The sequence below is a fragment of the Lingula anatina genome, chromosome 2 (genome assembly GCF_051362555.1).
Source record: "Lingula anatina isolate TDL-2025a chromosome 2, LinAna3.0, whole genome shotgun sequence".
Taxonomy (NCBI): Eukaryota; Metazoa; Brachiopoda; class Lingulata; order Lingulida; family Lingulidae; genus Lingula; species Lingula anatina.
In genome coordinates this window covers 45,435,382-45,460,700 of record NC_141768.1, presented here as the reverse complement: position 1 = coordinate 45,460,700, position 25,319 = coordinate 45,435,382, and the positions used below count along the sequence as shown (strand labels likewise).

Below are 25,319 nucleotides of genomic sequence, written 5' to 3'. Positions count from 1 at the left end.
CATCTTGGAAACCACAGTTGCGTTGTCCATTTTACATGACAAAATTATGCTGTGAAACTGGGGAAGCTGAAACAGACAAGGTACAATGAAGAAGGGTGATATTTGTCAGAAAATGGATCGCTTTAGAAATACGCAGCTGGATGAGGCAACAGCAGTTGAAAGGGCAATTCATCTTTGTAACCCCAAAACGACAAGTCAAATATGAAGTAAACACCCATCATATTACTGGTAAAATGTACTGTGCATGTTCTGAGCATAGTTTGTTCGTGCGTGTATGTGCACACGTGTGCATGTGCGTGTGTCAGAGAGAGTATGAGAGAGAGAGAGGGAGGGAGGGAGCGTGGGAGGGAGGGAGGGGGGAAGAGTAAAATCTACACTAATCAAAAAAGTTTCTTATGATCAAATTAAAATATTATTGTCCTGTGATGTAAACTCCCTCAGTATTATTAAACTTAACTAAAACTTGAAATATGTACCTCTTTCTTAACTTCAAAAATATCTTGGCGATAGTTGACAATCTTAATTCAATTTATAAGTCTAAAGACACCAGAAGACAACTTGATTGCAAAACATGATAACTCAACTTTCTTTCCAGTCTATGCTTATAAGTTCAAAATTTTCACTTCTGAATTTAAGCTTTATCTCACAAAGCTTTCAATCACTTCCTCAACTAATGTGTGTGTGTTACTATAAAACCGAAAGGTTTGTGAGGTATAGCTACTTGTGAGTACAGTTTAGAAAGTGAAAAGTTAAAACATCAACAGACTACACAGATGAATTTCCATCAGAATATCTTCAGTCGAAATCAATTCAGCCTGATGCGAACGCAGCAGCTTTTTCTCACCTTCATTCCTTTCAGTTTCCTCACCTTGGACACACACATACACACTGAGACTGGCTGATTGTAATCAGTAAACTCTAATCTGAAGGATAACCTTAGCTTATCTCAATGGCCAATTAGCCAAATCATATACCATAATGTTCACTGCCCAGCCCCAATACCTCAGTGTACAGGCTCCAAATCAAGGTGAATCAAAGCTGGGAGTCTGCGACTGTCGATTATCCCCAATGCAGTGGAATGTGTACAAAGCTAGGGGAAATGCATGCTTAAGTAAGATATATATAGAACAAATATTATCTTACCAAAGTGTATGGCATGCATGATAATTGCCTGCCATTGTCCACAAAACACTTTCCCCCAACTGGCTTGAACAGCTAATTTCTTTTAAAGGCCTTGCTTAGCCCTGTGTTAAGTACAATGGAGATTCACGGATGTCCACAGGGGAAAATTTATGGAAATTCACGGTCTCTCTCACCTCAGTATTAAGTCCACCGACACCGTCACTGTTCCTTTAACAGTATACGTACTGGAGACAAAGGGCCCGGTTATCAGTTCATCATCAGAGGTTAAACTTCTGCCTTAATGAAGCATGTGTGTGCCACTACCACTTCTAACCTGTTACAGACCAACTTAGTTCAAAAGGAGTTGAGAGCTATTGCTGTCCCCATTCTATGATTCAATCCTGTATCCAGCACTACTTTTTTTTTCCTTTTTCTTGAACGTGAATGTGAGTTAATAATAGCATGGAATGGCCTACATAGCCCTAGCAGTTCACATTCAATGTTGACATTTGATTTGTTTTGGCGGAGAGGTACAGATTGTCACCCCATATGATCAGATAACTACACCATGAAATTGTTAGCACTAATTTATGCCTTATTAACACTATTTCCAACACACATAAAACCTCAAATGAACAAGTTATAATATGATTATACCACGCAATTGCTGACACCCATTTAAATCTCATTCACACTGTTTACTGTGCAACACAAAAAACAAAGTGAAAGTATGAGATATACTTGGACTTCTATCTCCCCTTGTGTCAACAAGAATAAAAATTTTCACCGTCTGCCTCAATGGGCAATCAAAGATCCATTATTTCCAAAGCAAAGTCTCTCTCCACTTTTGCTCATTTTTCCCTAACATGATATTCAGTGAAGGCATTTTGAGACAGTCACAAACACAAGACTGCTTCAAGTCATTGAAAACCACCAACTCAAGTACCTCCTCCATCCAGGATATTGCCTGCACAATAAGACACAAAACCCTCTTCCATCTTCACACAATATGCTGCAAATCTCCGAGCGGTCTGCGTCAAGCAGTACGTATCTGCTCCCACTTTTATGGACCAAATTTTATGGTGGTGCCTCTCAAAATGGATACGTCAGTGACCCACAGGAAGGTTTTAATTGCACTTGTATTATTCCAAGGGCTTACAGGTATACTCTCATGTTGAACTTTGTAGGGCCCATTAATTGCACTACTGAGATGGATTCAGACATACTTGTGGCCTTGAGTGGTGTTTCTTTAGGAAACCGACACCGGTCAGGTGAGAATAGCATTAACAATGTAACACAGGGGACACAATTGTGCTATATGGCTTAACACAAGGAGCTATATACATGACCAAGGAAATAACTCATGTTCTGTGTGAAATGGAACAAGTATAACTGTCTGAGAGGAGGATCCCCTTATCTTGTGAACCAACCACACTACGGTTTTATAAAATCAATATTAAAAATCATTAAAAAGGCCCATTAAATGTCCAACTACAGGCCCGTAAACCAGGAAGAGGTCCAATCTGGATAGAAATTGAACAAAGTATAGAAAGGTTTCATGGTAAAAGGTCTTCTTTTTCAGAAAAAGACCCCCCCCCCCTTTGAAATTGCTAGCTATGGGTCTGAACTAAAAAATTCATGTTCTCTGTAAAATAGGACCAGTAACACTGTCAGAGAGGAGGGTATTGTTAATCCCATACATGAAGAAAATTTTAGATACTGAAATCAAAAACAACACAGTTTATTGTGAAACTGGGTTATTCCACCCAGACTCACAACAGACGACAAAAACTATTTCTACCTCAACTTATCAACTTAAACCTACTTTATTTTCATTCAGCACTTTGTTTTCTCTCCCTGTGTACGGATAGGATACATATACAAGTCTGAGAAGGTGCATGGCTGTTACAGCAACACGTGTTTGAATCAGGAAACAAGCAAAAATGGTAAACAACAGATAAGACATGGGCCATATGTATCTTCCTGGTAGCCATACACTTATATATAAAATGGCAAATGTTTCCGTTTGCAAACAGGAAGATACTTCCTACTGTGGGATGTCCTTAACCTGTATATCTCTGGGAGTTACGTGGGGCAGAAATCAGTGCACGTAATCTCACAGACATTCTCGACTTGTCACACAATCTATATATCAGGACTCGGGTCGTGAGCTATCTGCAAGTTTACATTTCCTCCACAAATACTCACTGTGTTTTTTCTCTTCTCCTCTCCCAGAGCCTTGTCTCCAGTTTACTAGTCCACCTGGTCTTTGTACTCCCCTGCATGTGTACGGCATTCCTCCATCTTCCCCTTGTTTCTTTGTTGGTGCTCACTGACCTTGCAGGCTCACCAGCTGGTGGGATCCTTTCAATTGCTGTTGTCTTTTTAACATGGTCTTCCATTTTTTAAGGATTTTTTTGTACCGGTTGTAAGCACCAGCTTGACCCAGCTACAGTTTATAGACTGGAAATTAAAGAGAAAGTAACATGTACACACTGAGAATAGTGTCTTTCTTCATATATATCAGTTCAACTTATGCCAAGTCAGGTCAGAAAAGCTATTTAGAATAAATATGAGTTGATTGTGCCAAGTGCATAAGTATGCAGCATGGGGGGCCCAAGCTGTCCTCCTTTGTGGCCGGGACCATGCATTCCAGTGCTGCCTGCCTGTATTGTGCTACTTTCAACCAGTCCTACCTGTTGCATGTTTGCAGTGAAATTCTCCCTATGCATGAGGTGGCACAGAGGCACAGCTAGGCCATCTTTGACACCCCTGCTGTCCATGTGGCCTCAGAATTAAATTTATCAAAATTAATTACCTAACAATAAAATACACATTGTGTGGGGTTTTGGACCCAAGCTTCACAAAAGAAAGTCCGAAGTTGGTCTTAACTTTTGACTGCAAAAATTTAGTCAACTTTTATCTAATAAATAAAATAGGTTGAATGTTTAGTAACTGATTGTAATACAGTAACGATCAGTCCAAAATATTAGTGTTTTCTCATTTTTTTCTACAACAGGTCTGTTGTTCTTTTTCAATAGGACATTCACTGATTGATCTTGGGTCAAAGTAGACTAAAATTTCCTGTCAGAGTGTTGAGATGAACATTTTGCTGAACTTTTCCAGTAAAACCGACCCCTGGTGGCATTAATATCTTCAAAACTTTGCATCAAATATAACAGTAAAACAATGCAGCAGGTAATAAACAGTTTTTCTTTTTATTTCAACAGTCTGATAACAACTGCAGTGATTCCTCCCTTTGTGGATGTGTGCGAGAGGGGTCTTTAATAGAGGGATGGCTGAAGGAAACCCAACTAAGCTTGAAAACAAAGCCTGTTCAATGTAATCTTTAAAATTATTTCAGAAATTGGCTTTGACTACAATATCCTATTCAAGAATGAGGGTGGTAGGAGAATCCAAAAAGGAAACTAGACCTACACCTAACTTCTTAGTGCCATGCAAGACCGCATCAACAATTTTTCAAATAACCCTAATAATGACAAATGGACAATAAAACTGCTCTCAACATTGTAATCAACCCTGCAGATTACTCGCAACTTCTATGGACCACAGGCTTGTTCAATTTGTCTAATACCAACTTAGCATTAAGACCCCACTTTCAATACATACAAGTGTGTTTCGATAGTACTCTCAACTTGACCAATTTACTATTCAGTGGCCAATAACATAAGTATTACTTTCCTAAGTGACTTAAAAACTTGCAGATAACTTAAATTCATACAACTGAAGCCGTCTGGTATTTCAATTCAACTAACCTTTTAAATGAGCACTCACAAACGACACAGTAACATGTGGTTGCACACAATGTCCTGTGGTCAAACGCTAATGTTCACCTTTGTCCACATGTCTACCGGTTCCACATGAAAATACACACTTCCTCTTTCTTTATATCATGAAGCAGCTTTTTTGTCCCATTTACATCTGCATGCAGGCTTCTTTCCTACCCTGCCCATGACTCACTCAGCATCAATGTCACAAATTAGGCTAAAGCATCTGAGACTTTTCTTTCTGCCTTGCCAGAGCACCCTGCACTATTTTGTAATCAAGTCTCACAAAGAGTCTCGTCTACTTTGTACAAACTTTTGACCAATGGGATTTGGAAGGGCAACATCACTTAACTTCAAACTTATCTTAATGATTTGTTTTTACTCAAGGGAAGTGATATTACAGTTCATTTTTGTTTTGAAGTCCAGACAGCTTGGTGGTAACATTGTCCACTGGGCCTTATCTGCTGCTGCTGGACTTTTCAAATAGTGAGGAGACCTTTTGGGATCAAAATTCAAAAACAAATTGTGCATAACCCAGGCTGTCAGGGATACAATCGAAATCAAAACTTTGAAATGAAACAGAACGATTCTCTCTTCAACACAGTCACAGGTCAGGAAGAAGTGGGTACAGGTTGTCAGAAAGATGACCTGATAAGAACTTGATCACTGTGTGAATACTTGGAATCGGTGGCCTTTATATTTTTTCTCCAAAAATATCAGCAAAACTGTGATTACATTTCAATAATTTTATCACTTAATAATATTAAAGCAGGAGACTTCCTTGACCAAACACTTGAAATCTAGTAACTTCCCATAATAACAAATAATGACAATACAATTAATAACAATGAAAAAGTTTAAGAAACTCAGAACTTGAAAGACACCATAACATTTACTTATCAACCCACTTAAAATTGGTTTAACATATAACGCAACGGGAGCTTTTCAAAATGAAACAAGAAAGACATGCTGCAATTTTTGCAAGAAAACACATAACTGGGTGTCTGCAAAAAACAGCACTCACGAACCCAAGTTTATTGCATAAAAAAATACATAATCCCATTGTTGATAAACAAATCAAAAACTGGCACAAAACATCCTCGCCACCTCATTTTGCAGTTTATACAGATTTAGGCAGAGAATTGTCAACTCGCGGCTCATTGGAAATGATCTGACTGCAATTGCTTTTAAATTTGTCTTCTCTGAGATAAGTATTTCCCACGTTTTGACAAGATAACCTATAGGGACATGATGATAAAACAAAAGTCCTGGACATCATAAAAGGCTTTCAGCAAAGAATTTTTTGGTAGCAAAATTTAAACTGCATAACTTCATAAATTTGAATATAATTCAAAATTCAAACTATAAAGCAATCCAAAATGCTCATGGACTGCTACTGATACATAGTGATACGCAGGATATCTATAGTACACAGACTGAGAAACCTGCCTGTTTCAAAATTAATTTATTGATCCAGCTACTACGCACTAACTCCACAGGGACTCTTGCTGAATGCAATCAGATTAACTGACTGACAGTCCTCTTGTTTTCAAAGTCCTCCTATCATAGACCCCATTTTCAGAGATTAGATCGATCTACTTTAGATCGACCTAACTCCTTGGGGGTTCACGCTAAATAGCTGTCAGCCGAGCGGACACGAAAGTTAATTACCCCCTTACAGCTTGTAGTAGGTGGGACGGACATTTAAGCCAGATTATCTGACAGTAATCTAGTGAGACTCCCCGCGGGGATAGATCGATCTAAAAGCTCTGGGAATACAGCCATAAACAGCTTCTCTACATTCTGCTCAACGCCAGGAGGAGGCATGTTAATCTGATTGCATTCAGCGAGAGTCCCTGTAGAGTTAGTGTTGCAGTAGGGAGGTCGATAAATTCATTGTGAACTGCCCCAAAGTTTACAATTTCTATAAATATTCATCCCAAATTATAAAATTACCTTAAACGAAGCAATATCATGACGGTAAATTGCTGTACTCACTCTAGGATAGAACTCTTTTTATTTTCTTGAAAGTTGAAACCAAACCAACTTTTTGAGCTAAGGTGATGACAAATCTGGCAAAAACAGTACATTTGTTAACATTTCTCTTTAAACTTATAACTTTATTGTTTAGCATTTGACTCAAATATATTATGCTAGAATGAGTCCAACATTGTACCTCCCCTCCCTTGCCTTACTTACAAGGAATGGTCCTCCACAGATACGCTTGAAAATACTTTTTTTGTCCAGAAGAGACCAGTAGTTGCCACAACCAGCTGTTGTATTCATCTACTACCACTTATGGCGGAAACGAAGATCCTTTTCAACCACTCTATTCATGTCACCATGTTGCCTTTAAACTCTTACTTAGTGCTGTAATGTGAGAGAGAAATGCAATTAAGCATAACAAAATCTACTTTTTTCCCCTTTTTTGAAGTTCCAAACTTAGATTGAAAGCTAGGAAAAATTCTGTTATTCTTTGACTACAGATAGCAATGTAGCTTAAAAATTGAAAAAATATCAATTCATTAATTTAAAATGTAAAAAAAAAAAATCAATCTGATTTCATGCAGCTATGCATTTATTCAAAGATCTATGTGAAATCTGCATTGTTTTCTTTTCCTCGTAACTTCAGGATAACAGTTAAATGTTTCTTGACCATAGCAACTTTAATTGAAAATCCACCTCTTGAGCTTTCCAATGCTTTAAAACAGGAATTACACACAGTTTAACAAAAAAACAGGGGGAAAGGACATTAATCGGCAATTTACGATAACAATTGGGAACTTTATGAGCCTGTACATCAATGAAATGGAAGCCGATTCGTGAAGTTGTTGAGTAGCAATAATTGCAAAAATGCAAACAAACAGGGCTATTACATCTGTTTTAGACAGGCAGGCAAATAAAAAAATATAAGTTATGGCATACATTTCAAGAAAGTCTGGAAGAAAATTGAGCCAACTTTTTTTTTCACTCAACAGAAGCTTGAAGGGTATCATGTAGATCCTACTTCTGTTGCAGAACATGATTTTTAAGATGTAGTTATACATAGGAGCTCAAACAGAAACTGACCATTGTTCAAAAAAACTTTATCTACAAACAAAAAGTTACACAAAGTTATTTTTTAGAAATAACATTCAAAATGTGCTTTGTACAGACTCAATGTTCAATATTTAGTAAACAATAAAGAAAGTGATGTCATAATACAAAGTGTGGCATTGTTTGAAACGTGGAATAATGCTTGGAAAAAAAAACAACAAAAAACAGGTCTCATTTTACCATCTGCATCACATTTGCCTTTAATTAACATCCTTGACCTGCACTGTTTGATTTCAAAAATAAAGTGTCAAAGTTACACAATCTTTCAAGTTTCAGCAAAGAACAAATCAAGTGCATTTTACCCCCTAGAGCTTGAAAATCACAGACTGAAGTCTAAATATTATCCTACGATTTTTTGGTACTTCACTCTGTCTTGGTCTGGTAGGAAAAAACAATTGTGTAAACTGTCATAATTAAGGTGATAGGTGTGGTTATTTAATAAATACAAATGACTCAACCTAGCCATGGGGGGAAAAACTATGATTTAAATTTATGTCAAAAAAAATCACAATTTTGTCTAGAAATTATATCATCCAATAATGGATCATTTTACACAACTGTACTGAAGGGATCGTTTATGTGTCTGCACCATACCTGTGATATCAATGACATCATGGACTGTGACAAAACAATTCAAAATCTTTTGTTTTTGCTCAACTGTCCCCCGTGGCCATGGATACATAGCTACAATCACTGGAATAAAACAATGGAAACCAATTACTTCAATACATACAAGTATTTATTCTAAAACTAATAAGGGATTGAGTGAAATAATCTGTTGGAACACTTCTGAAAATGTTGGGAAAAATCACACGCAGTGCAACAATCAAGAATGGCTGCAAAATTATTCTAGGCAAAAGGAAATACTGCAATGAGGCAAAAATAAAATGAAAGGAAAAGAGAAATACTCTTCACAGCTGCCTGTTTAACCATAAAGATTGCCTAATTTTCTTCAAATGACCTGTAATAAAGTCTTCCAGATGTCAAATTGTGCCTTGACCATATGCTAGTCTTGTCATCCATGTTAAATGAATACATCAAATCAAAGCATGTAAATGCAATATCTTATAATGCAGTTTTGTCAAAAAGTACAACAATAAGTTATTCCATTCTTAAATACATCTTCTATGAAAAGTCCACAGATGTCTGGGGTGGTTATAAGACTCTAAGGCTTCGTTCACATGCAATGTCTATTTTCTATTTTCTATTTTCGGTATGTCTTATGATCACGGTCTGTGCACTGAATATCCCGCGGCGTAATTACTGGCAGCGCGAGCCAGTTACTATAAGTTACTATAAGTTACTATAAGTAACTGGCTCGCGCTGCCAGTAATTACGCCGCGGGATATTCAGTGCACAGACCGTGATCATAAGACATACCGAAAATAGAAAATAGAAAATAGACATTGCATGTGAACGAAGCCTAAGTATGCTGGGAATGAGATGCCCATACAGGGATGTGGTTAAAAGTGCTGGGGCACAAGTTTGTTAATTATGCTGATAATGGCCATTCACTTGTTAACAGCACGCTATGTAGACGAAGAAGCCAAAAGTAAGAGGTCAAATTTAATGAAAGAAAAGAAACATACCTCAATCTCTGTACACGGTGCTTTTGACATTGGTCTCTACTCCGAAGTGAATTAGTAGGTTCCCCTATGGAGAAAAAATAACAATTTAATGAGTATTTCAGAAAGTCATCTTCTATGAAGAAAAAAAATATAACACATGAGTGAGAGGGTCAACATGATTGCCTTCTGTGTTATAACGTGGTGACGAGGGCACTAAGGATGCGTCAGGTGACTCCTTCACACTCAAGTCACACTCCTCACATTCCTCACTGGGTACTTGACACAATCTCTATTAGAAAAATGGGTGTTTCAGTCCACCCACAAATACACACACACAAAAACAAAAAAGCTTATGTGATAAAAAAGCATACTCAACGTCACTCTAACATGTGTCACTTAACAGACCCTGTACTTCTGTCCAAATTACAAGGCTCCACACAGGCTTACATATAAACACATCAGGAACCGCTATCAAATTTGGATTACTGGCAAATGTGTACCTCCAATAACATGATGAAGTAATGTCGAGTACATAATGGTTCCTTATAATGACTTTACTCCAGGATGTTGGAGTGACACCTCTGATGGCAGCCAGAGAAACCTGGGGGGTACTTTTAATTAAAAGGAATGTAACCCTATTGTTTTTTTCTTTTGTTTTTTTACCAATGGAGAGCAGAGTATGAATCAAAGTTTACAAAACTCAGCGGCAATAGTATAAATTGCAGGTACAAACAGTGCCAAGATCTCACATGTTCAGCTTAAATCCAATGAACGATTACATGATTGCTACCATATTGCTCAAATTTTATAGAACCAGTATGGTCTCCCAATTCTTTTTTTTTTAATACTGCGACTGCCAAAGTTTTATAAACTTACTCTTTTATAACAATATAAAACTGGTGCACAAAGTTAATACAAGTATACAAGGATGCTGAAAAGAAAATCTGTAACTTACAAAATGTGAATGAGACATTCAGCTCCAGTTTATCACATATAAATTACTGATAATTAAAAAGAAAATTATTATTTAGTAGAGTTAACTGTCAAAACTGGTTAAAACTTTTATTGAAAAGGGATTAGTCATACATAAAGCAACAACTCTCATGACAACCGTCCTTTCCTACTGTAAGTTTTGTCATCCATTTGCAAAACAGTTGATCAGTTAATGAAGTAACAATGTGGATAAACTTTCAGCAGCTTACAAATTGAAGCTATTAGTGTAATGTTGATAAATGATCTGTCACATCGTGTGTTACACCCCATACAAGCTTACCAGTCTCTCACACCTTCTGGAGCCTTTCCAAACACCCATCAATATTCTTCACAATGTTTTCCATCTTATTAGTGTTTCACCTTCAATAATTATGCTTTGGTTACCTGGCACTGAATTCACTTACAGTTATTTTCTTATTTTATCCTGGTACACAGAGCATATGTGAAAATGCAATATTATTCCCAATAAATTTAATTATCAAAATATCATAAACACTGGTTTGGGTAATCTTCTTTCCCACAGTATGCTTTTGTCATCATTGTTAAAGTCTACCACACAACTGGGACTGTGAATTGTTCATATTTTTTTTCTTCCTTAAAAGATTTTTTTTTTGACATTTTTGTCCCCATCATAATCAAGTTAAACTGCAAGACCCTGGACCAGGTGGTCCACCATATCAAGGATTTTGTTTTGAAGACTTGGGCATATTGGAATATTGACTGTGGGGGACAGTCTGGATGTTGTACCAGTGCATATGTACTTCCTGCTTTCTCACATGTAAGTACTAAATAAGATTTTAGAGTTCTATACCATTTATGTTTGAACTGAAGTCCCAAATATTTTTATACAGCATGTTAACAGCTGTAACTTTGGGATACAAAGTTACATGCATAGATTAGTATCATATATTTCATTTACTTGTATTTTGTCTGTTTAGATATATCTATACTTGAAATAATATGATATTAACTTTCTTGAAAGATAAAACCATGCATTCTTGAGGATAAAGACGGGGAAAAAAAAACAATCAAGAAAAGTCCCATCAAAAACTTTGCTCACATACACCATTATGCAGTAACTTATACCTAAAACATCCTAAGGTGTCCTTGCATTCCAACTTACTAAAAAAATGTATAAAGAAAAGTGAAAACTGAAAAAATACTTACCTGCTTTATCAGGAACTTTTGAACAGTGCTTTTCTTCCCGCCGCCTTATTATCACTTGTGGAGCTTCTGTAAGACCAAACAGATACTTAACTGAAAAAAAGCTGTTAAATCAACATTGCATGATTTGAACCCCTCCCCCTATTCTTAACAAATAGGTAACAAAATAAATACGTCAGCCCCTTACGTATTAGCACCAGAACACATTCAGAAACACATTGCTCAAATTCTTAAATATCCAAATCTAATTTTCTGTGTGACATTGATGTCTTTGCTCCCACAAAAGCATCAAAATTTGTATCAGCAAAAAAGATGTTTTCTTTTTTCAAAAAATATATTTTCTTTCCATTGAAGAGCTCCTCTTTTGTAGGCAATTCTTTGAAGTTTGCAATTAGGGACCCCATTCCACCCATTCTGATACTTTAGTTGCAAGTTCAAATTCAATAGAAAACTTTTAAAATCTATGGTGGTGTAACCCGAACCTTGCCACAAACATTTTACTTTAAATTTCACACTTGAAAAGACTCCACAGGTGTTAACTGATCGAAACGTGTCCAAGGTCCTATCATTTGAAGCAGTGGCTTTTTTCTCTAAACTTATTTAACAAACTGTTCATAATTTAACTTTGCTAACAAGGTGATGCCAAGGTAAAAAGCCCAATAACAAAATATCAGATATCTTCTCCAAATATTTTTAAAAGTTATGTCATGTCAGATCTTACAAGGCTGTTAACAACACGCGAACCAGGTCCCAAATGAAGCTACCCGTTCTTGATGTTGACAAGATGTGGCGAATAGTTCAAAAGTAAACACAGGAGGTGTTTATGCACGCGTTGGGCCAGTGTTTCTCCCACAATGCAACAATCAAATACATCATGGGGTCACATCTAAGGTGAGATGAAAGAGCATGCCGCACCAGGGATCAGCCCCTGAGCACATGACCAGTAGTTGAATATTAACACCACTCATGTGGTGAACGAAAAAAAAAAAAAAAATGCTCCTTGATTGCAATCATGGATAAGATAATGTCAGCCAGTTATTTTGTCTGAAAATGGCAGGGCATACTGAATTAAACTGCTAAAATGCACTAAAATAAAAGTTTTAACTGTTGGTCTATAGCATTTATTATTATTATTTTTTTTAATTTTGCAAATCGGGTCCATTGTTCTTATTTTTAAGGCAGACTACCATTGATTTTATCGAAGACTAATCTGTGAGCTCCTATGTTAACCTGGCAGCTGCATACATACATACATACTACATACTAAATATATGATAAAAATAATTAATTCATTACTTCTAAAATTTCACTATTTATCAAAAAAAAAAAAAAAAAAAAAAAGAAATTGTCATTCAGATACAGGCTGACATTGGCAATGGCTGCCCATGCATTTCAGTTCTTAAAAAATGTAGCATGGCACACCAACATAATGTTCCGATAAGGGCATGATGCAAATTTCCTGCTTTTTGGAAATTTTGCTCAAAAGTCTGCTCTTTGAACCCACAGCTAAGCCTTTCCAAGGTGTACGCAATCTGTAAAAGTCCAATCAGACAAAAGCATTTCTCATTAATTGTTATTCAAATTATTTGCTCTCAAGATGTTTACTGGGAGAAAAACACTCATCTCCATGGTGATAACAAATGTATTACACCCAGTGACATAACAATTAATGCACCCTTGATTTGCCTTTAAATGCCGAGGTCCGTGTCCCCAGAAGGATGTCTGTAATAAGTCTTGCCAGGTTCAATTCTAACATGTTTTCAACTGAAAGACAGCAATGACTTAAGTAAAATAAAGTCGATGACCTCTGATGTGTTAACTATGAATGTTTGTGGCTCTGCCCATGGAAACGCAAAAAACAACATCTTTCTCTTTTTCACTGCGTGTTCTCTAAGGTTCAGCTGGTGGAACCAAGAGCCCAGCCCACCTGGGAACAGCTGAATGACTGGCAAGGAGCTCCCGTCTTACACAAAACTAAGGGGCTGAATACACTTAAGTACTGAGCACCAAAAGATGGTTTCAAGTCTACTTAAATACAGTAGCTCATGTGTTGGGTCGGTTTCATAAACATAAAGAAATGACTACTGATTCTAGTTCAGTGGTGCCTTAGATTTTAACCGATTTGTCCTATATATATTAAAATGCACCAAGTTATTTGGTATTAAGAGTTCTTTTTAGAGACTGGCTCTTGGGCTTGAAGTCTTAGTTTTTCCATCATTTCATCAAATGAAACTTAACTAATTAAACTGAATTGAATGAATTCTACAAATTCTCCTGAAAAGGCTCAAAATTTACTGAACTTGAAGGCAGCTATGTGAACAGCATTTTGGGAGAAAAGGAGGAGGAAGATTAACTACAAGGGCTAGCTCCTCGATTTCTAATTTTTAATATCAGTTCTGTAACATCTCAAAAATGGCCTTATCAACTTTTAAAACAAGGAAATCTGCAGACTGTCACTCATCCCAAACCCTCTTCATCTCAAGGATATCATAATGCTAATAACCATACTAATGTCATTATTGCCTAATACATTATTAATAAAGACAATACTTCTTCATAAGTTAATCAGGCTTTTTGTCAGATAGGACCTCAGGTAATTGATATCCCCTAAAATATATATTGCTGAACATATTTCAAGTTGTGCATAAAAAAATGTTTGGTAAACTTACTGATAATCCCATGATTTGTGAAAGCATACCTACCTTTTGCTATTATCTTAGGAACCTCTGCAGCCATGAAGAAAAGTGGACTAGCACCAGAGAAAAAGACACTGATCAAAGTATTTGCTGGCTTACATATCACTGAACCTGATGGGAGACCTACTGCACTATGTGCTGACAGGATTCTCAATGCTGAATACCACAACCTTCAACAGACTTCCCTAGGCTGGGGGCTTCTATTTTACAAAAGTGCTTAGCAATAGAGGTAGAAAGAACCAAGCACTGCCTGAACAGTGACCTATCAAATAACAGTAATCTATTATTTGGTTAAAAAGCTCATATTTTCTCGGTCCTGTTATATACACAGGTTCTATGCAAGCAGGTGTATAGGTTTTAATTTGATTTCCTTACACCTGAGTGCACACAAAAGCTGCTTACAAGTTGCGTTTGCTGTACCATGCACATGGCCAATGAACGTTTGCATGCATGTGTTGTACCCATTCATTTTATGTACAACAATGGTGAAAAATGGACCAGATGAGGCAGATGAATTCTGCTGAACATACCACTCTTGGTCCCTTTCACTTTGCTGTGTTTCTGAACATAAAAGTCTTTGAAAGCAGGAATAATACCCCATAACTGGGTTTTTCGCTGGTCTTAGTCAAGGCTGCCCGCAAAGGTCTGCCCTACTGGGCCCCTTAAATTCTTCCGTCACAATACACGGGGCCATTCTGACGTCAGTCATCTCATCTGGTACATGTAAGAATGTCACATCATGCAACTGGCAGCAACATCAGGGAACATAACCGACATTATCCCTGCTTCAATAACGGATCGTATTAACAATTTCGGGTGTACCGTTTCAAATTTATTAGTATTTAATTTAACTCTAACATGGGCGTGTGAAATGTTCAGACAGCATGTCTAACTTCACATAGCTCTTTACATCTTCTTTTTCTTCTTGAATTTTTCCCACAACTTTTCTTGAATTGAAGTATAATCAAACTTTTATAAATTATAATCATAAAAGCAGTTTACCTGGTAGATGGGACTGTTACTAGATCTGACATCAGTTCACCTCGTCAGTTTGCAACATGATGTTTTCGATAGACCAAAGTGTAGGGAGCAATAAAAAGGTGTTATGTATTGTTGCTCATAAAAAGCAAAGTGGTAAAAAATTTGTAAAATTCAGTTTGAATGACTTCTCACCTCTTTCGACTGAGAATGATATGTTTTCATTGTGTCAAAAACCAGCCCTGCTTTTGCCATAAAAGTTTCTTTTTTATCCTTTAACAAATGTTAACTATATCCATTGAAATAAACAGATTAAAATCCTTCTCAATATTCTAAAATGCTCAGAAACAGAATTAAATGTTTTAAAGTTAATGTAAGAAGAAACCATATGCAATTACAACCAAAAACATCAAGAAGTGGTATATACCCCTTATCCCCCTTCTCCATTCACCACCTCCAAACTTTGGTCTACTTTTAAAAAACACACCCAGTTATAATATGTAGTAGTGAATTCTCACAATGCAAGTACAGAACAAAGATCAATTGCAAGTTCTCCCCATCTTCCTTCTCATGCTAAAATCCAACTTCCAGCAGGACACACACAGCAAATTGCACCCATCCTATTCTGATTGTTGAAGGCAATCCCCATTAATTTGCATCTTATCTGATCCAATATTAGTGTCATCTCCGTCAACTATTTATTGAGGAGAACCAGTAGCAAGCTACAGCAACATGAAACCATATCCAAAGTAAAGAATTATGTCCTGAATGTCTTCTAACTTGCAGTTCTCAACATGAAACAAAATAATTACCATCTCTTATTCCAAACTTAAGTAAAATTTTTAAATCGTATTGAAACATACATACTTTTAAAGAATAAAACCAAGTAACAGAGGTCCAATATGGATGAAGAGAGAAGCCTTTTAAAACGTTTGAACTGCTAGTTAGTTATCAGTAAAAAACATGCCTCTCCTGTCAAACATGCAACTTTTCCTTCTGGCAGCGTCCAAGGTTCTGTCTAGACTTGAGAAATCACACCACAATCATACAGTTTAAATGAAAATATCTTATGTGAATCAGTGCAATAGTTACTCCAAACTTAACCAGGTGTTGAGAGACACTTGCTCCTTCCAGATCCCTTAAGCTGTTGACTTAATCATGGTCAATTCCACCTCAACTACTTGTCTAGACTTGACTAACGAGGAAGAAATGGGCAACGAACCACACTATCTATCCTTTTTATACCAAACCCCATTAGTGTAAAATATAACACATATGTTCATTCTCCGTTACAATGACAAGTAAAAAAAAATTGGTAAGTTTCTTATAAAACAATAAGGTCCATAGGAGTATATGATGGTTTACGCCCCTTTCTTGTATTCATTGATTACTCACCATTTTTGACATGTCCTCAGAGGACCTCAGGTTAAGTCACCCCTTCATCCCCCCCCCTCTTAAAACCATGCCTTCAGTACCTGCATGCTGTAACTTTTCAAGCTGTATTTAAGACCTTCATTAAAGATGCTGTCCAACTCAGTTACAGCTGATGCTGCACTGATTAATTCAAGGCAATTATCATTAGTATTAAAACAGTGCACAAGACGCCCCGTTAACACCTACGGAGGCACCAGGGTAGAATAGGAGTTGTTCAGAAAGAGTAATAATTTTTTACTTCATAATTACATCAGTTTTGATCAAATCACTTGGCACTTCTTTATTAACCCATACAGAGTTGACATTTCCCATGACCCTGCTCTTTTACAAACTGACCCCCAGTTTCTTTTAATTAACTCTTTTTCATAATTCCTAACAAACCATTCCAATTCAGTCAGCCCTGTGAACTTGCACAGTCTTGTTAGGCCAACAAGAGAGCCATGGGCCAGTTTTCTAAATTAATTTTAGAAAAAAAAAAACGCAATAATTCATTCAAGTGAACAACTACTGATTTATCTTTGATCAAAGTCAACTAACATTTTGGTCTAAAACTAAAGACCAACTTTTGATTCACAGTTCTTTAGTGGCACAAGTCCCAATGGGGAGATGGATACATCAGCTGAATGAAAATGGCAGTTATTTCACTGCACATGCCATCTGATTCCCACACACACACACATAGTCTTTTCAAACTTCACCCAATTTATTCCTCCAAACATCATTTCTAATTCCCCAAATTTTTGCTTCATTTTTTTTCACTCTTTTCACTTTTTATAAACAAATTCTCTTAGAAATGAAAACATGGAAGTCACACCTCAAGGTGGAATAGTCTGACCCGAGCTTTCACTTCTCAGTTGGACCTGAGCATAATTGTTCAATCCTGTCAGTGCAGTAAGGTGAAATTCCCAAGTAAAATTTGAGAAACTCTTCCGGTCTGGTTATATTTGAGAAATTAAGGTGACATTTTCTTTCTTCCCCCAACCATTTTTTCACATTAAATTGTTGTTGTATAAAGCCAATTTACCATTTCCTGAATGACATTTCATACACAATTTTTTAATCAAAAATGCGATTATTTTACCTACCTCTTTTTGGCAGTTTAATATTTGAAAATTTCCTTGGTGCCACATCTTCAACCTGCCAATAATAATAAAAAAAAAAGAAATGTAAAGATCAACAAAATATCAGCCGCATGCTCATAACACAAGTTTTGGTTGAATTTAAATATAAGGCAACAACATAAAAGTCCAATGATTTGCTAAGTATTTCATTTAAAAGATCCTGGTAAACAGAACAGGCAGAGGACAAACATTCGAAACGTGCTGCTTTGTTTCAGTGAAACATTCATTATGATTGCCAATTCTACAGAGCTGAGCTTTATTTTCAAGGCCGCTTTTCTGGTTTCAAAAAAATATTAATGTTTAGTGACAGTAAATCAACTGAAGGGCATGGCAAAAATTTGGAAGTACTAATACATTGTACATGTAACAATTTCAGCCACCTGGCAAGCCATACATATCATGTCATGCATGCTGTCAGGCATTATAACATCCTAAGAAAATGAACTTTCGGACTCATTTTCTTAAACCTCAGAAATAATATATATCTTTTTGGACTTGTGATGTAAAAAACATCTTTGCATACCATAGTACAAGTGCATGAGAACTATACATATTAAGGATTTGAGTCAACAAACTTGATTTCAAAGCTTCTGTTTAGTCTTTCCTTTTTTTTCTCCTTTTATTCAGGTTTCAAGCAGAGAGAAAAAAAAGTGCTAACTGTTATAGAATGTTTCCTCATTCCAGTCTCTTTTACTGGGGGTGCAAAAAACATTGTCACTCAGTGCACCTTTGTCTGTATACAAAATACAAGGAAAAGCCAGCTGTTAGTTGAGAGTGCATTCTTTTCATTCAATTTACATCTTTTATCACTCCAAAAAACTTAAAAGTCCACAGTTGTGGACACAGAGACACATCCTCTACCTCAATCAATCTCAATGAAATCAAAATTGCAAATCGCCATGTTAAGTGGTAGGCTTTGTACAATCTTTACTTTGTTTCATCATTTCACTTTTGAAACAACATGCCTTCAATTTCAAGGTCAACTAAATTAATTGAGTCTCCCATAGCCATGTGTAAAAGGCTTTAATGGAGACTGACTTGCCGACTTATGTAAAGATTTGAGGTGATAAAATCTTGTGTTGAAAATAGATTCATAACTCACCAAAATCTTATCAGCAACTGAAAGGGTTTATTTCTATGACTTGGATCATTTCTGCATGAGTGCTGGTTGTAGTAAAAGTTGGAGCATTTCAGTAATCTGGTCTGCGGTTTTTCATTCAATCCTGTAAAAGTGAGAGAGCAAGAAAGGGAGAATTATAATGGTTATTTTTAGGGAACCATCTACAATAGTTACACTAACATTTCCAAATTCACACCTGGTTAGCCAGAGTTTGCGTTGGATTACTTGACTGGCTGCTTTGGTTTCTACAACCACGTTACTCTATTGTACAACTATAGTGCTCAAACCGCGAGCAATACAATGCCTTCTGAACAAGTTCTCGATCCCGTTCTTGCAACTTTCTTTAGTCAGCCCTTGCAGTTGTTTTATCTAACCTAGCCATAACAGGCATGAACTCGCGTGAAAAGGTTTTCAGACCAGATAGGCAGCACAGCTATAGTATTCATAAAGTGAAAGGTTATTCCGTGACAAACAGTGAATGAAAATGGCTATACAGACTGGTCTTTGTGACAAACACGCTCATAACAGTGGATGCAAAAATTACTTCTAGTAGAGAGCAGTAATCTTAATTTATTTTGCATTACATAAAGGACTATTAACCACAGTGAAACCTTATCTATACTTCATATATATCACCATATAGTCATTGCATCTTTTCTTCAAAGTCATAACTTCAAATTAAACTTTCCCTTAACTTTCAAGCTATTCAAAATATCTTCATCAAAAATACCACAAGACCAAGTCATCGAACTAATTTCAATTTGAACACTTCAATTTATCATGCCAAAGACTAAATGAAAAAAAAGAGTACAAACAAAATACTTTGTCTTCGAAGTTGCATAAAAAAAAAAAGAAGGGGGGGGGGTATCACAAAAATTCTACATTATTTTTAGGTGTAAGTCATACCCATGATGTAAACAATTGTATTTGGTGGTATCTGTAGACAGACGAGATGAATAAGATCCAACCTTGCATTTACTTCTTAAGCATGCACAATGTTAATTGTCCCCAAGCATAAGCCATGGACCAAGTTTCACAAACAAAAGTTGAGTTAAAAGTTGGTTTTAATATATACAAGAAAATTTTAGTCAATTTCAGCCCCAAATAAATGACCAATATTTCACTTAAATGGGGATATTGGGCCTATTTTACATAATGTAAGAAAATGATAATGCATAAGACCAATAGCCTCTGTATCTTTCTGAACTACAACAAATTCATCCTGATTCGAAATAGGTGTAAATTTTCTTACCTAGAGTTAAGACCAACTTTAAACAGAGTTATTTTGTCAACCCCCCCTGGAGTCTGTACGTCAGGGACACAGGGGAGAGAGAATTAACTCTTCAATCACATATCTGACACCCTGCACCCAACTTTTCAAAAATGTCATTTAAATGTGTGACAAGAAGCTGAGAATTCAATTTCAAGCTTATCTTGAAGTAAGATCAATTACTTTTTCTCGGGTGAACAGCACCCAACTGGCAAGTACCCGGTGCACTGAATATATTTCAGTACTTTTGAAACAGTTAGTTAAAAAACATAAATAAATGAAAAAATAAACATAAAGAGTTAATTTTGATAACCAAAAATGCAATTAACTTGTATAAGTTAAACAATATCAGATTTCACATATGACCACACCTGACAGATTTCATGTTCAGACTTGTCACGTTTTGAGAAGCACATAAATTTTAATACGAAAAAAAAAACTCATAAATCAATGAATTAAAAATAAATCAACTTCAAAATATTACTGCAAGATGAGGTATACCTGAGCAACTGAAACTTCCCAAAGGCAGACCCCAATTCACAGACCTTGGAACAGCTCTGGTCTACAAGACTGATGACTGGTGTCCCCCACACACGCTAATGGAAGGTGACCAGCTTGTTGTGGTAAAATGAATGATCTAAAGAATAATAAAAGGATAAAATGAATAACTATTTCCATTTGAAAATGGTTTTGTGTTCAGTGCTTTGGCTTCCATTGAGGGCCCAGCGGCCAATGACGCTACCTAATCAGTTGCCAGTTTAAAGCTGAATGCTACCATAACATTCCACATAAAAACATTAATTTGGATTTAATGTAAACCTCATACAGACCAGCACAAGCTGTCTTAATTTTTTTTTACTCTAGTCTTATTCAACCATGTTGGTATCCATTTCTATTTAATCTTGCCGTAAACCTTCAGGTACAAAAAACACAATCAGGCTTACAAATTCTTTACAATTTCCAATTCTGCCAGGCTTTAGATTCGTTTCGGCAATCAAAGACCGTGTCATAACCCCAAGCCTTCCACCCCCTTCAATATTTCAAAGAGCCACAGGCAAGCTCGTGATCAAGAATATGATACCAAATATGCCGGCATAATATTTTCCTACCAAAATGAAAACAATACCTTGAACATGAAATAAACATCCTTTATTACAGCATTCTTAAGGCTAGGGACCTGTTACATGTGGACGTGTTTAGATAAGAAATTGTATTATTTTACATATAATCACCAAGCATGAAAATTTGAACCTGGTCAAACTTGCTGGGGGCCCCACATCGATGTTTGCTTATCAAATGTACTCGAGAAAGCTGTGATGACATGGAGCGAAGGGGACCCCATGTTCCAAATTTTCTCATGTACTCCATGTTGATTTTTTCCCTTCATTCAACACTTGCGACATTAAAGACTTTCTTTGTCACATAATGTTCCTGAGGGGTTTGTTGGATCATACTGATTTGTGAATAAAGATAAGAGGCTTCTATGACAAATGACTGCCTTTTTTATGTTAATTATACCATCTTACCGGCTGTCAAGAAAATAGCTGCCAAATTTTAGCCCCTTTTAAATACTGCTTGGAAATTCAATTCTCAGCTCTCTCAAGGTGTTTATCTGTTACAGAATTGCAACATACATTGGCAATGACTCACAATCAGAGACTTTCATTTTCTTAGTTTCAGTAAAAACACAAGTGAGAATATACTTTCTTACTTCAGTATATCAAACTAACTTCTGTTTTGATCCAATCAGAAGAATGGTACTAATTAAAACAAAAACTACTGTAAGTCTATGCAAAATCTACTCACTTTTATTTTGATAAAATGTTGATGTTTCAAATGGGAACAGAAATTTGAACTTAATCCGACACAGATAAAATGTGCCATGCTTGAACAGGCCTATGCACCAATTACAATATTTGTAAATGTATCTTCAATATAACAGTACCTGGTTAAATAATGGAGTAGTTTCATTGAATCATGGAAAACAAAGAGAGATCAACAAACTGAAATTGTCTCGATTCGTAAAGACAAACTAACATCAAACATTATCAAGATATTAGTGAAAGATGAACAATTCATGCAACAGAGTTGGAGAACGAGAATTCAGAACTTACCACAGTGACTAAGCCTTCAGCAATTGCAGTAACTACAGTGAATAACTATGGTAAAATTGAGCACTGAACCTTATGATGTTTTCACTTCAAGACGGCTTGTTTTCTGTCACTTAACATTTAACTTTCACAATTTAACGAACTATTTTTACAAATGGTTGCATGTTTCTACAGCTCTTTAATTAACTTGTCATAGCCCAATAATAGACTATGGGAATAAAAATGAATACTTGGTTTTTTCTTATTCTGTCATTCAACTGAAAACTATGAACAAAACACTGACTTAGTGCAGTTTAACTTTGGAAGCCTTTTTGTCATATTTCTCATAAATTGCCAAAGCAAAAAAAAAAAAAAAATCTACAAGATATTCTTCCTCTTCCCAACAACACACAATATTATATTTTTGTCATTTTTCTACAGCATTTATGAAAACACACAATCTTGCACTGAGTGATTTTTTTTTTTTTTTTTTTTTGGTTGCTGTTACTTATAAAATGGGGGTATTATAAAATTACTTAGCCCACATTGTTACTCACCCTTGCAATATGATCATGTTACTGGCATCGATATGCTTTTACATCTTTCTTTTTCTGTACTTCTTTATAAATGGTCTCTGTCTATTAACTCTGAAGAGTAACATTTTCTGTCAAAAACAAGACTAATGTCAAGTATGATTTCTGCTGCAATATTTTCTCCAATTGCGTAACTTTATGTGTCCTGTATTCCAAAATATGATTGAAAAGATAAAACAAATTTCCTCTTAAAGCTCTATATCTGATCAAAACTGTTCCAAAACTCTTTTTTTTTAATGTAACTTTCTTAATATATATCGTCTCAAACTATGATGCAATGTTCCTCAACTCAAACCTCATTCTGTGAAAAATTTACACTAAAACCCTTTAAATATCAAAATTCAGTTTTTTTTTTTTTTTTTGCTTTAATATCTTCTCTATCATAAGGAAACTTAAAACTAATGCAAGGAGTGATTTAACTTAGTTTGAGATGTACATGTATTTATATAATTTTACTGAAACGAGTGCAAATTACAGAATTTGAAAGTAGAAATTTTTACAAGTTCTTCAGGGCTTTTTTATTACTGTGACATTTTTCTACCAACTTCATTACAAACTATATTCTAAATAGATCAAGAATTTTATATTCTAATTCTTTTTGTTTTTCTGAATCCCAAACTGAATCTTGCTATCATTTTGTCGACCCTGTGTATCTCTTTTTCAAGAAAACGGAAGAATTTCAGAACATCTCCAAAGATGGTTTTGCTACTGATGTATTGACAGATCTTAATTCATATATTTCCAACTTTATCAACAGCAAACAGTGTGCAACTTCGAAGTCCCCACATCAATCATCATTACTCCTCCACATCCCTATTATGTATACCCTTCAATGTTACTCCCAAGTGATCAAATGTTTAACTTGTCCCTCAAAAAACAATGAAGCAGGAGTAATGTTATGGGGGAGAATCACTGTGGAAGAGTATTGATGCCAGTAATATGATAATAGTGCAAGGGAGATTCACAATGTGGGCTACATAAATAGAAAGTTACATACCATCTACTTCCCTCCATCGTTCTTCCCCAGTAGTAACAAGTGTGACATGTAAAACATTCTTAATTTACTGTAAACCTAAGAGCGCATTCTCAACGAAGTAAGCCAGGCTTTACAAAGCCGGTGACCTAAAAATGGCGGACGTACATGAAAGAAAAACCGCCTAATCTTTTAATAGTCTCTCCGCCTCCCCACACGTCGTCCCTGCGGGGTACAGTAATTAAATCGCATCTCCGTTCGCCATGCGGAAGCTACCTGAGAAATATTAAGTGCGCATGCTCATCAGTTAAACTCGTGGTGAAGAAAGCATGGCGGCTGAAGGCGATCGAAGGAAAAAAGCTCTTCTGTTCTATTATCTTTGAAAACAGAGACGAAAAAGGAATAATTTGGCCCGTAGAACAGCAATGAATCGACTATCTACGGAGATAATATCACCAGAGATATTCACGGAAATATTGATGTTCGGAGCCGAGATTTAATTACTGTACCCCGCAGGGACGACGTGTGGGGAGGCGTGTGAAAGGCGGAGAGACTATTAAAAGATTAGGCGTTTTTTCTTTCATGTACGTCAGCCATTTTTAGGTCACCGGCTTTGTAAAGCCTGGCTTAATTCGTTGAGAATGCGCTCTAAGAGCCAAGTCTCAAAAATTCAAAATGCTGGCTATGAAACCAGTAAAGAAGAGAAAACAAGAGAGGCAGAGGAAAAGGTTCATGGCGGCTAAAAAAGAGGATATACAGGAGATAGGACTAGAGGACAAAATGCAGGAACGATGTACCAGTTCTAGGTAGAAGCTAATATCCATTGTGAAGGGACAAAGCCGAAAGTCAATGAAGAATAGTCACTCAGAAACTGATGAGAGGGATTAACAACACAGGAAACTATCAGTTTGGAGGAGTTAAAAGATGCAGGGATGTAGATAATATCACACTTTGACATCGTGTACTGTGTGGTTTTGCTCCCAGTTTTAGCGCAATATCAACAATTATATTTTGAGGGTTAAAGGTGAATGTATAAAATTTATAACAAAAGTGCTAGAGAGAGAAAACTTAATCCACTTTAAGATGTATTCCAGCATTTTAAGTATGTCAAGCGTGCCGTATACTGTTGCAGCCTAAGGTATTGAGAAGTACTCTGTTAAGCAAGTCGATAATAATTTTAAAACTACGCCAATGATTTTAAAATAAATGCAGAAGTCTGTTTCATACATCTGTCTAAGTTTTCCATCAATGTTTCAGGACAATGATCGATATGCACTTTAACATTACCGGTGCAAGGGCACCTGGTTTGTAAG

At 36.2% G+C, this 25,319-nt stretch overlaps 1 protein-coding gene across 3 annotated transcripts in view; it reads right to left on the bottom strand.

The window, feature by feature from the left end:
• LOC106169940 (uncharacterized) overlaps window positions 1–25,319 on the bottom strand; it is a 41,752-nt gene that overhangs the window by 15,987 nt on the left and 446 nt on the right. Inside the window, exons 1-6 of one of the 3 annotated variants that reach the window (XM_087004781.1) lie at window positions 14,434–14,555; window positions 11,735–11,800; window positions 9,596–9,659; window positions 8,601–8,699; window positions 7,110–7,280; window positions 3,331–3,585 (exon numbers count right to left, since the gene is read on the bottom strand). In XM_087004781.1, coding sequence (XP_086860907.1) covers window positions 8,660–8,699; window positions 9,596–9,659; window positions 11,735–11,800; window positions 14,434–14,467 — 204 coding nt within the window. In that variant the 5' untranslated portion in view covers window positions 14,468–14,555 and the 3' untranslated portion in view covers window positions 3,331–3,585; window positions 7,110–7,280; window positions 8,601–8,659. Of the gene's footprint in view, window positions 1–3,330; window positions 3,586–7,109; window positions 7,281–8,600; window positions 8,700–9,595; window positions 9,660–11,734; window positions 11,801–14,433; window positions 14,556–17,924; window positions 17,977–19,062; window positions 19,184–20,851; window positions 20,988–25,319 lie in introns of those variants that run through there. The other 2 variants (XR_001239153.3, XM_087004780.1) reach the window with 2 other exon arrangements.